Below are 13353 nucleotides of genomic sequence, written 5' to 3'. Positions count from 1 at the left end.
AGTCTGCATTTAGATATTATCATATTAATAATAATTTGAAGGCTAATTTAAGTCTATAAAAATATTCTCAGCGTGGATAATAAAAGTGTTAGTTGTGGTTCTAACATTTCAAAGGTCTTATTTATAGGTGTCACTTATCTGGAAATAGTAATAAAAACATATTTTGCTTGTCTAAGTAACAGAGAGACTGCAGAGGCTTTCAATCCCAAGAACGTTGTTCTGTCTCTTAATTAACTGCATGAGCTGATATCCTCGTGCAACCAACTAGTATATATGTAGCACATCTGTATTTTTGTGTGTATAGCAATATAAACATCTGCATACTTCACTTATTTGTACATAATCTGTACATAACTAGTCCCACCTTTTACACCATCTTTATCTGTACATAATCTGCTCCTATTGCACTTCTGATTAGATGCAAACTGTATTTCGTTGCCCTGTATTTATACATGTGTAATAACAATAAAGTTATTAAAGCTGTGCACAAAATGCACATTTGCAAAGGGGTAAAATGGCACAGCACAGCACACAAAGTTAAACGAAGCAAACTGTAAAAGTAAATATTATTTGATCCTGTTTTCTGACATAAATAATGGATGGTACATCCTGGCAACCTCATGACTCACCATGGGAACTAGTGGGTGTCAGCTGTATCCATTACTTTTAATTGGCCCTTGGAAACAGTGTAATCTGTGTTATATACAGCGCTTTTGTATATGCCTGTGATTTCTATATTTGCAGCATGTTTCAAATGTACTTTTGAGTTTCTGTGCTTGACTTGTGTTTCTGTATTTCAAGTTTTTTCCCATCTGCATCACATTTGATGGAGTTTGCTGTATTTGCAGAGCATTTCTGCATTTGCTGGAGTTTTCTATGTTTGCCCCTTATAGCTGTATTTGGTCGTGCTTTCTCCGTTTGATTGGATCCTCTCGAGCTGCAGTGTGTTGAGCACTCCAGGAAGAAATTGAGAGAAATCACTTCACCGCTATCTTTTATCCCCAACATCTCTTGAGCTGCTGGACCTCACGACTGCCTCCCCAAACCTCCTAAAAATCAAACTCATCAGTCTGTTGCTCTTTTAGCAACACACATAAGCCAATTCGTGTATCTGTCTTTGCCAAACATCAAACACAAGTGAGCGGCTTTTTTGTTGTTCCGTGAAACATTCTTTGGTGAGCAAAAATAGCACAGGACCCAGCATGCACCGAGCACAGTAGCCAGACATGACAGCCAATAAGTTATTTCTGTTGTTTCTCCAACAAATTAACAATAACTAGCTCCAGCTGAGGTTATTACATTACAGCAGCTTGAAATAATAATCACCAGCTTAACCCTCAGCCTACCACAGACTACAGAACTACAGTTTTTAAAATATCTCCCATGTATTCATTACAATGGTTTATACGTTTAATAAACCTTTTGTAAAGACTGCTTATTGTTGTTTTTAAGACAGTATTTTGGCTTTCTGGATGATCTCAGTCAAACATTAAGTCTAACTATAAACTCTGTCAGTAACAGGCAGGCTGTCAGTCGTTCAGTTCAATAAAGATTTATTTATATAGCACCAAATCATAACAGCAGCCGCACAGGTGCTTTATATTGTAAGGTAAGGACCTTACAATAATTCAGAGAAACGCCAACAATCATATGACCCCCTATGAGCAGCACTTTGGCGACAGTGGGAAGGAAAAACTCCCTTTTAACAGGAAGAAACCTCCAGCAGAACCAGGCTCAGGGAGGGGCGGGGCATCAGCCAAGGCCAATTAGGGGTCATGGCAGACGATCAGATTATTCAGGTAATCTGAATACATTTTCTTATAACCTCTCGGTCTCGCCGCAGTTTTATTGAAGTTTTTTGACAAAAGCAGAATCTAAGGATGGTAAAAAATTAAAAACTCGCTATAACAATCTATATTTTAATGCAGATAACATAAATAACATGATACTAACGCAATATTTTGTTTCTCGATAGACTGTAACCTGTCCAGGTTGTACCCCACCTTTCACCACCGAGGCAACCGCCACATATGATCACGCCCACTCAAGACGCTGTGTGAGATTCCACCGGAGGCGCCGTCTGAAGCCTCGCAGCAGCTCTTTGGTTAAAATAGCATCCAGTCTACTTTTTATGGAACCTGCATCACCTTCCACACAGCAGATGAGGAGAGCAGGAAGAACGACGCAGGAAACGTATAGAGAAGCTTCAGAACTTTCAAAATAAAAGATTCTGGAACACTCCTGGCTTATCTGTGCGAGAGATGTGACGTTAAAGATACACACCCAGTGTGTTAGCCATCGGGGACGGGTTCATTTTTCATGGGAGAAGTTACAATAATGCATTAAGCTTAATGTTATTCTGTTGTCTTGATTGATGCAGCAGTTTATACATAAGCCTCGCTGAAACAGAAGGATTAAAATCTGCATATTTTAACAAATGCAGATTCATATAGAGATAATTACACAATATAAATATTGTACTACACATTACACATTATGAATGACACATGAGACAGATGACACAGAACGCTGATCTTTCCCTAAGAGAACATAGGCTTAGCACAAAGGAGAGAAATTGAGACCCGGCAAACTTTCCTAGTGGGGGCAAAGCTGAGAATCGGAGCCCACAGAAGGATGATATGGAAGAGTGAGAAGCAGCACTGTGTGCCAGCAGTGGGGGGAATGATTGAAGAAGCTCTTTCACTGGCAATGAGAGATTCAGCACATGCATGGCAGATTAAACAGAACGCTATATTAGAGTAGGGCCTGACTGCTGCATGTGTATTCAGTGTGTGAATGAAGTTATTGGGGGACTTATGCTGTCTGAGCTAGCTTCACAGGGCTCCACTGAGACCGGGATCTCAACAAAGCATGAATTATATCTATTGTGTGCTGTTTTTGATATTCAAATTGACCTGTTTTCCGTCTGACTATTTTTTCTGTGCCGCACTTTGTTATCAACAAATGAACCGATTCGGCTGTAAATGTCAAGTAATGATGAGCTATTACTAAATAAGGCTGTTGATGATTAATGTAATGGTGTGGGTCGAGATTACTCGGGGATAAATGTAGCAAAGTACTTGTTAATGTGTTGCTTAAATGTCAGTGGAAGTAAAAAGACGTCGGGAACCGCCTGTCCTCCTATAGGCACATCTCTTTGAGAGCAGCTCAGATTATTTGAAAGCATTTATTATAAAGGAACCTGTGCAGCTCTGGACACATAGCGATATATTGTGTTATAACAAGTGAGCTGTTGTCTAATACTAATTTGTACCACAAGATGGTGGCAGGTGTAGAAGAACAAGCAAACAATGCCCGTCATCCACAGCATCAACTCCCAGAAAGAAACCATGAAACTCAGAACTATACAAGAATGCATCACAGCAGCTTCCTACTGCTGGAGACTAAAGGACTAAATGAGAATGGGAAGATCAAAGCTTTTAATGCTAATGTTTGCCATGTAGCAACAGCTTCCAAAGGGAGACCATTGTCTGTTATTACCGACTGCTCCGGGTTTCCACCAGAGGATTTGTTGAGACTGTAGCTAACCACTTGCTGTGACTTACAGCAGTAATACAATCATTAGAGTGATTAGCATTTCATAGCTATCAACCAAGCTTGCACAGGGTTCACAGAGCTGGAGCCTATCTCAGCTGTCATATGGCAAAATACCAGGTACACTCTGAACAGGTGGCCAGTCCATCATGTGGCCAATACAGAGAGACAGACAACCATTCACTTGCATCCCCACTTTTAGAATCCCCAGTTAATCTGAATAAGATGTCTTTGGACTGCCAGAGAGCATAAACACTCCCCACAGCAGGGCTCCAGCCCACCACACATCCTGCACCCACAACCCTCCTACTGTAAAAGTGCTAACCTGTTAAATGCATTGCCACTTTAAATCGATATACAAAATACTGCTTCAGGCTTTGTGCTGCTTTTGCATGAAGGAGGGAATAATAACAACTCATCCTAGCATCTAATTTTACTGGAGAGTATTGCATCACAATTTACGTGTATGCAAATCCCGTTTTATTGTATGCTCACGATGTGTACAGCCAAGGGCACATGATGGGCAAACACTGAAATCGATCCCATAACTCTGCGTCCGTGTTCGTATGATTATTTTTGGTCACCTGTGTCTGAGTCATTAAACCTTCAGCTGATTTTGTCTTGATGGGAAAAATATGTACATTAAAGTTTTGTTAGGCAGAGGGTTTCAGTCTATGGATCAATCGATCAACGCTGTCTCAATAAGCTACAAAAGATAACATCCAATTTAAAAAAAGCTCATCCTCAGAACTCAGACAATAGCTAAGGAAGGCATTAATCTGACAAAACAAGACTTTCTAATCAAATTTAAACCAATTTCAGATTTTGAACTCAAAATATAAACAAACTGTTGAGATGAATGGCAAACAAAGCGTGAGGAAAAGGTCGCCGGCTGTTACTTTTTGGTTACGTTACTGTACTTTATGTAGACATCGACACAGCAGCGGCAGCGCTGAGCTGGCATCAGTCTATCGATGATCTTTGATGACGCTGCTGTTAATGTGTCATCAAGTGTCAAATCTGCCTGCGAGATGAAACGCACCAACCAAAGAGTTTAGAAGTGATGCTTCTCTTAAACTGCTTGAAGCAGGCAAAGACAAAACTAATCACTGTGATATTAAGCATGATTTCATTTCTGAATAATAATATTTAACATAAACATAAATGGATACAACTTTACTTCGGCTTTAAGCCTTTTGTCTTTTTCACCACATTCATTTAAAGAAGAGAGCGTTCGCTTTCTGGGACCGCTCTAAAGATAACATATGAAGCCACAAGTTGAATTCTGTTTATTTAAGTCTGACATTTGTCTTCCTCAGTGCAAACAGCAGAGACTTCAGAGACTAACGGCACAACCGTGAGCATACGATTAAGAATGAGCAGGTTTCCTGAAGGTGAGCTAAAAGAGTTTGGTGGTTTTCCATATGGGCACCTTCATACCGAGGCCTCCCGGGACGTCGGCATGTATATTCATAAGAGGTGGGCAGGAAAGGCAGGGGAAAAAAGTTTTAAGAAACACAGCTGGCTGCCTAAAACTTCTCTTTGGTGACCTCAATTTCTCCTGCTTGAGTCGGGTGTGTCCGTGTGGGACTGAGCATCCTGTAAACACAGACGAAGCATAACGGCTTATGTCATTGCAAAAAGGCAAGTTTAAAAAAGGAAAAGACAGAAAGAAATGTGAAAAATAATGAATGCATTAATTATTTAATAAATCGATGTATTTTTCATGCAGGACTGATTTATTCACTGAGAAAGAATCGTTCTTTTTATTCCTTGAGGCCAGGATGTATTCAAAGCAGCCGACAGCACGGCTGCATTAAGAGGTGAAGTGTTTGTAGTCCGATCACACGCTCTTACACAAACTATCAGATAGTGCCTTCTGAAGGAAGTTACAACACAAAGATGCCACGAAACATGTTCACTGATAAGTGATGTGCAGCATAACATCAGAGGAGAAACACTAAAACAGCTTAATTTGAAGAAAAGCTACTTTCAGCTGCTTGCTCACTTTTGAAGAGGTCACCACAGTGGATGAATCAGCATGTTCGATTTTACAGCGCATGCTTTTCCTGACACGAGCTTCCCGTTTATCCGAGTTAGTACCGGGAATACTGAAGGTTGTGACCCCTGAGGTTTGTGTCTCCGGCTGGTCTCGACCCTGGGATTTGTCACGTGTAAGGTAATGTGTTAATAAGGTTTAATGTAGAATTTGTAGCAATAAGCAAATCATTTTGTTTTATATAAAAATAAATTTTTTTTATGTAATTTTATTTTTGTAGCGATTCATTTAATGTTAAACATGGATAACTCAAGACAAGCATCATGTTTCATCATATTTGCTGATTTTGTATCATCAAGTTACCCTGTCAACCCTCATAAGCAGTGTCGGTCAAGTTACTTGAAAATAGTAATTAGTTACTATTCTCCAAGAAAGTAATCCTGTTACTTTACTGATTACTTATTTTCAAAAGTAATTAGCTACTTTATTACTTTTAAAAACATGATACACAACCTGAATATGTAATAAAGCAACAGACCTTTCAGCTGTTTTTCTGCATAATCAATCATATAAAATTAAATCAAATGAAAAAGTCTATTTCATTTTTTAACTTCATGCATCGAGCGAAAATTAAATTACATGCAACTGTCTCTGACTGGAAGGAATGTGTTTAACATGTAAACCTATTTCCTGCATATTCCAGCACATAAAATAATTTATGTGTGTGTGTGTTTACTTATAGATTCAAGTAAAACACAGTAAAAAAGAAATAAAATCAAAGATTCAGTGTCTCTTAAATCACCTGTTTAGCAGGAGTGGGGTTTGCCCGGGAATAGTAATCCCTTACTTTACAAGTTGAAAAAAGTAATCAGTTTACAGTACTAGGTAATCCGATTACTTGTTAACTCATTAACTCACACCTCAAACACATCTTCTGGCGTTACTGCCCATCTGTGCTCATAACTGAAACACTAGTAAATCCAGGTGCATCGTGGGTAGTTCTGATGAGCAACACAGAAACACTCACATGTGCTGTATAAGATTCCTAAACACGCTTCACCTGTTTGCCATCTGTTGTGTTGATGGTGAAAGCAGGCTAATAAAATGTTCTCATTAATGTCAGAGAGAAATTGTGAGACATGAAAAACACAGTGGGAGTGGGGTTTAAAATCCCTGACATCCTGACTCCAACACACTGTTCAGAAACTTGAAATGCAAAGTAGTACATTCAAATTAAGCCACTGCGTGAAAGAGTGTGTTTCCGTGCTTCTGGGTGCATTGCCACTTCATGTATCCTGCATTTTTAGCTATAGGAAAAAATAATGTTTTTTAAGTGTCCGTAGGAGGCCTTGAAACAATGATCTGTAAAACCACATAATGACTTGTGTAATACACAAAACAAAATAACATGCAGGGGCTCCTTCATATATATAGAAGTCTTTACTGAAGCCCTTAAAAGTTAAGATAAATAATAATTTGGAAAATGGACATAAAGGCTAATTAGATTTGAAATGAGCCAGAAAAGACCAGTCTGAGAATATTACAGGGACTGCTTACTGTAGGAGATACATGGAGTTAATGAATCAGGACCCCATAACACGTCTGTGTGACTGATACTTTCAATGCTTTGTATCTTTTTTTAATTGGCAGAAAAGCTGAATGTTTAAAAGTACTTTGTAGTTACTCTTTGTTCTGTACAGAGTTAAAAAAAGGTTTAAAGCTTTGTTCAAAATGCAGGAAAGTCAAACCGACCACACAGCCTGCTCTTCCACTACTCCTTCCCTTAAACACACTACGCACAGTCGTAGAATCAAGTCGAAGATTTAGCAGCTGATAGATTTTTATCACCTTGTCCTCCCAGCATCGATGGATTAACTGCCATTTTTTTGCATTTGTTGACACACTTTAGCACCAGTATGGCAGGAGATACCTGAGCCTGCAAAACCGTCCCTCTGCGCGCTGCTAGTGCTGACTTGAGCATATCTCCCAGGTGGCCTTTTGCATTTTCATTAAGTCTGACATGACACACACACACACACACACACACACACACACACACACACACACACACACACACACACACACACACACACACACACACAACAAAACAGTATCAGAGCAGGGGTTTCAGACCCCTCGTTTTAGTTTGCTGTGCAGATAATCGGCAATAACGTGTCATCCCTTAATAGCATTGTGTAGCTCAGAAACACAAGCCAGAGCAGCGAGCTGTGCTGTTACAGCTGGATCGTACTTTTGTTTTCAAGTCCAAACCAAGTCTTATCCTAGCATGAAAATTTAAGCTTTAATGTTAGGTTCCACCTTAAAGATGACAGGTTTAGCCGTTTGTACGACATGTATAAAGAGACAGAAGCTAGCATAACATCAGCTTATAACCAGCTCTTATAGCTAACATTACAGCAGCTGTTCAGAGGTGGGAGGGTTACCTGTCTAATGTGGTGACAACAACTAACTGCCACAATATCAGGAGCAACAAACGGTGGCAGCAGATGGCTGCTGGAAGTTTCTTCCTGTTAAAAGGGAGTTTTTCCTTCCCACTGTCTCCAAGTGCTTTCCCATAGGGGTCGTCTGATTGTTGGGGTTTTCTCTTTATCACTGTAGGGTCTTTACAGTATGATTAAATGAAGCTTCTTGAGGCGACTTTTGTGATTTGATGCCATATAAATAAAACTGAACTGAATGCTTATGGACACTCCCGACTTCAGTTCAGGAGACGAGATTTCAGGTGAGGAGGAAGAGGATACGGTGGAGGTGAGGAAGGAGAATTCAGTTTAATTCAATTTTATTTACACAGCACCAAATCATAACAGTCACCTTGAGGTGCTTTATATTGTAAGGTAGACCCTACAATAATACATACAGAGACAAACCCAACAATCATATGACCCCCTATGGGCAAGCACTTTGGCGACAGTGGGAAGGAAAAACTCCCTTTTAACAGGAAGAAACCTCCAGCAGAACCAGGCTCAGGGAGGGGCGGGGCCATCTGCTGGCACAGGTTAGGAGTGAGGGAAGAGGAAGATGATGAAAATTAAATTTACAAATCCTGCTTATATATAGCTTGAAAGAGCTTTTGTGTCTGCAGATTAAAAATATCTTATAACAGCAACTTATCAGTAGCTTTAGGTGTTTACAGTGTTTTTCCCATTTCCTCTTATTTCTGGAAAAATAATTCTAGCATAATTATGCTGAAGTACAGAGGGCTAAAAAGGGCTTAATTTCAAAAACAACACAATTACTGTTTAGTGTGAGCGTAGAGTTTTGTGCCTCGTGCCAACAACAAGACATTTTCAGTCTTCACAGCTCAGAGTCAGAAGCTACCACTTCCTTGCACCGAGCACTCACACAGAGACAAAGCCCAGCATGACTCTGACTGTCTTACAGGTCAGAAAAGGTGGTGTTTTCAGCCAGACAGCAGCTACTGTTGTGCCAAGACTGCACCAATCATGAGGCAAATGCTGCCTTATCACAGAAGCCAGGTGTCCATAGCAGCTTGGTCCTCTTGCTAAGAAAGTGAGCAACAACAAAAAACTTGTGTACAACACAACACCTGGTGTTACCGTCCCGCTGTTTCTCTTGCCTGCTCTGACAGCGTGGATGATAGAAAGTCACCTTGGCGCAGAGTTTCACCCAAAAAGTTCCAACGTGCCAGCTCGAAGCACTGTTTCACACATGCACATCTGCAGTTAAAACTTATGGGTTTAACAGTGCACATCGGTTTGAATGTGAAAATTATCCTCAAACTTCCATAATGGAGGAAAAGCACATTTAAATGGCCGTAGTTTAAATAATTCATCTCTAATGCAAAGCAAATTAGCACGAAATAAAAGTGAAGCATTTTCCGCAGCTATTATACAAATCCAATACTGACTCAACGGGTAAAGTAAATTCCACAATCTTAATAATCCCAATATGATGAGTGTGATCTGACTAATTACCGCGATAATGAGGATACTTATTAATTTATGTATTCTCAAACCCAAGGCAAAGGGAATGTGAAAACACCGTTAACTCTTACCTCGACAGTGAACTCCTTCATCGTAGCCGTCGTCACAATCTCGAGCTCCGTTACACAGTTTGTTGAAGTGGATGCATTTTTTTGTCCCGGTACACTGCATGTGATTCAGGGGACATCTGATCACCACCTCTCGTGCACCTAAAGCAGCGAGAACAAAAAGACCAACATTTATTTTAACATTATTAATTCATGCTTACTAAATGAACTTTAAGCATAAGGAAAATCATTTACAGTGGAGACAAAAAGGCCACGGTTAATTAAAACAGCATGTTTCATCGTAATCATTTGCATTTCTTGCACGTAATCACTTTTACTGGGTGTTTTTTCCTGCGTCTCCCCAAAATGCTGATACTCCAAGACCTCTTTCACAGGAGGACGAGGAACCTATACATATGCAAATGTGTTTGCACTTCACAGCATTGTTCTTTACACACAACAGATGTTCGCCACACTGCTTTGCAGACACATCGGTGACGTCCTATAACTAACGGCCCGACTCTCGCCGTCAGCCAGCCAAACGGCACGGAGCAGCTGTTTAAGGATTCACGAGGCCCGTAGGTGACCCTCGTTCACGCAGCAGCCACCAGAGCACATAAAACACAGCTGACCAATACACCGGCACAGTAAATGTGTCACAGCACCACCTTAACTACATTGATATCAATTACCAGTGTGCTGTTGCAGGCACTTAATGGGAAGATTTATCGTGCATGTGATGAGATCTGTAACAATCCCCAGAGTCCCCCATCCCGGCACACTCGGACCGCGCTGACCGGATGATTATCTGTCACCTGTCATCCTGTAAAGTTACGAATGCAGCAATTAATGTGGTTGTTCTAAGGAAAGAGCCCTGCAGATTCACACAGGGAACACGTGGACATGTTCGTTTCTTCTCCAAGGATTTTATTACCTTGAAATGGTGACGAGCGATGTTCTTTAATGAATGTGTCTTGGCTTTAAGCCCTTCAAGCGCTGATGATTCCCACTCTTTATGCCACATTTAGGTAAGTCAGCTCTATGTGACCTTGTCTCTGAGAGTTTATATTTCACATGAACAGCAGCCGTGTCAGCTGGGACCCAGAATGTGTTTGGAACACGAGTCCTTCAGATTCAGCTGTCAGAGGCTTCATGGATCTGAAACCTAACTTACTCTCTACAAGACGGATCTTGAATCTGTAACTCTTCATGTTTAAAACACTGCTAGGGGTTTTGTGCATTCTAGTTATGTACTGAGAAATATAAAATGCACGTACACCTCGTGCATTTGGAAACAACACACTCTCACCTCAAACACATCTCCTTCTGTTGGGCGTTAAATGTGAAGTAAAGCTTTGAGTGGAAACGCTTCAGGACACACGCAGAGAGAGGGACTCGCTGCTCCAGTGTCCATTTGGCTAATTTGCTATTTAACACACAGCTGTAAGGGTCTCTGACAACATATCAGTGTTGTCCTCCTCTGCCTTTCCTTTCTCGCCGCATGGGTTCTAATCTAATGCGATAAGCGGAGGGATGGTGCATGAATATTCAGCGGCTCTGAGCTGTCATACAGGGGAACACAGATGGTCCCTCAATGGCTGAGGTGCCACAACTCCTTTGTGGATTGGCAGCCTACTGTACTACACTGGATGATCGCTTGGAGTGGAATATACAGTAGAGGATTAGGCTTCATCATATATGTTCCTCTGTAGATTATTAGAAATGAAGACCGTCTCTTTAAGCGCCTGACATCGTCTTTGAAATCACCAAACTAAGTGTCTAAAGGGTCGAACTGAAGAGTGAGATCCACAGAATAAAGCACAAGATTAAAAATTATTAGCCATATTAATCTGTATAAAATAATGTCAGCTGGAATGAGCGTCTGACAAACATAAAACCTTAAACAGAGGAAATGTGCACCCCAGTCAGATGCCAAAAATAAATACAAATAAAAATTGTGTGATAAAGATTAAAGCGTGCAGCTGTGTTACTGTGAGCAGGGCCATACCTGCTGCCGCACACTTCTTTCAGAGCAGATATTTAACGTTAGAGTAATATTCATATCACTGATTGATTTCCAGTTACTGTCCCAATAAGCCACAAAGGTGCAAATCAGCACGAGCCCCCTTACTGACATTAACACACCCACTAAGACCTGCTTCCAGGAAAGAAAGGTTCACGTCTGAGCTTCTCACAGGTTTTTATAGAGCGACTGCAGAGCCGAGCGACTGGCCACAGGTTTGTATCATCTCTGGGACAAATCGCTTTAAATACCACATTTATTCATCACAAAAACGTCTGATCTGGCAAAATCATCGATGCATTTTTTCAGGCAACTAGTGAGAGGTGGAAAGAAATGTGATCATTTTCACTGGTCAGCATTACAGCTCCATCGGGGTCTCAGCCAAAGACTGTATTGTTTATTCTGTCTAAGCTGTTAGAGGTTCAGGTGTTACAGGCCTATAAGCTCACCTGTGTGATTTTAGAAAAATATGACCAGAAAAGAGCAAAATTCAATCCCAACGCAAAGTAGTTCATTTAAAATGAAACCACTGCGCACTAAACAGCTGCCTGTGTTATTATATGTAAAGACACATACTACTAATAATGAACAGATAACTGATCTGTGGTCAGCATGAAGCTGGACACTCTGGTGACAGTGGCAGAGAAAAGGACACTAAAGAAACTGCTGGACATTATGGACAATGCTGGGCATCCTCTGCACACGGCCACTAACAACCAGAGGAGTCTGTTCAGTGACAGGTTGCTTCTCCCAAAGACAAGAACCAACAGACTTAAAAACTCCTTTGTCCCACACGCCATCAGACTGTTTAACTCCTCTCTGGAGGGGAGAGGGAGGAGAAACAGGAGGACAAAGGAGGGGGAACAACTAAGCTGGAGTGCCTCTTCACCTCACTGTGCAATACCTTTGTAAATAGTCAACAGTGCAATAGACTCAATACTTGAAATGTGCAATTCACTTGTATTTTTGTTTTTATTCCTATTTATTCTATTTATCCCCTTTGTATATTTTATTTATATATATGTGTGTGTGTGTGTGTGTGTGTGTGTGTGTGTGTGTGTGTGTGTGTGTGTGTGTGTGTGTATTAACTTCTGTCGGTGCTTTTGGAAACCAAATTTCCCAGAGGAACCCACCCGAGGGATTAATAAAGTTTTATCTTATCTTAGTGTAAAGAATACCTACAAAGTAATACTCTGAATATGAACTAAACACCAACTTGGGCCAAACAGAATTTCAAAGATAAAAATGATTTTTGGCCAAAAGAAAAACATTTTTCAAAATTTCAACCTTGGAAAAATAAATAGCTCAAAGTTTTCATCTGTTAAATTCATTCTCATTGACAGAATTTTCCATCTGTTCACTTCTCGTGACTTTTGGCTTTAGACGTAGTGTGAAACTAAATAATGTGGATGGGAACTTGATGAGAGCTTTGGAACCAGGTTAGAGGTCGTGACTAGTCGCTGCTGCATGGAGTTCCAGTCATGCTGGTCCGGATGGTTGAGTCTAGGAAACGTGGCCACCATCAGGCAAAATGACCTGTACAGGAGGGAAATGGTGCGACAGCAGAGATCAGACTTTTCTCTGAGACCAAAGATCTTCAGCAATGAGAACATCAGACGTGACAGTGAAAGAACAACTGTTCAAAGAACAACAAGGGAAAAACCATTCTCCTTATTCTGTTAGATGCAAAACGAACCTGTACACACGGGTGATCACACCCACAAACTACACCCTTTTTGGCTCCTACCTCAAAGCACACTGTGT

At 40.6% G+C, this 13353-nt stretch overlaps 1 protein-coding gene across 1 annotated transcript in view; it reads right to left on the bottom strand.

The window, feature by feature from the left end:
* The window catches only part of lrp1bb (low density lipoprotein receptor-related protein 1Bb), a 249953-nt gene that overhangs the window by 149672 nt on the left and 86928 nt on the right, over positions 1-13353 (bottom strand). Inside the window, exon 3 of the mRNA XM_013913504.1 lies at positions 9591-9728. Within this exon, the coding sequence (XP_013768958.1) occupies positions 9591-9728 (138 nt within the window). The remainder of the gene's footprint in view (positions 1-9590; positions 9729-13353) is intronic.

This window comes from Pundamilia nyererei, unplaced genomic scaffold (assembly GCF_000239375.1).
Source record: "Pundamilia nyererei isolate P.nyererei 1_Seehausen unplaced genomic scaffold, PunNye1.0 scaffold00135, whole genome shotgun sequence".
Taxonomy (NCBI): Eukaryota; Metazoa; Chordata; class Actinopteri; order Cichliformes; family Cichlidae; genus Pundamilia; species Pundamilia nyererei.
This window is presented reverse-complemented; position numbering and strand designations above follow the sequence as displayed.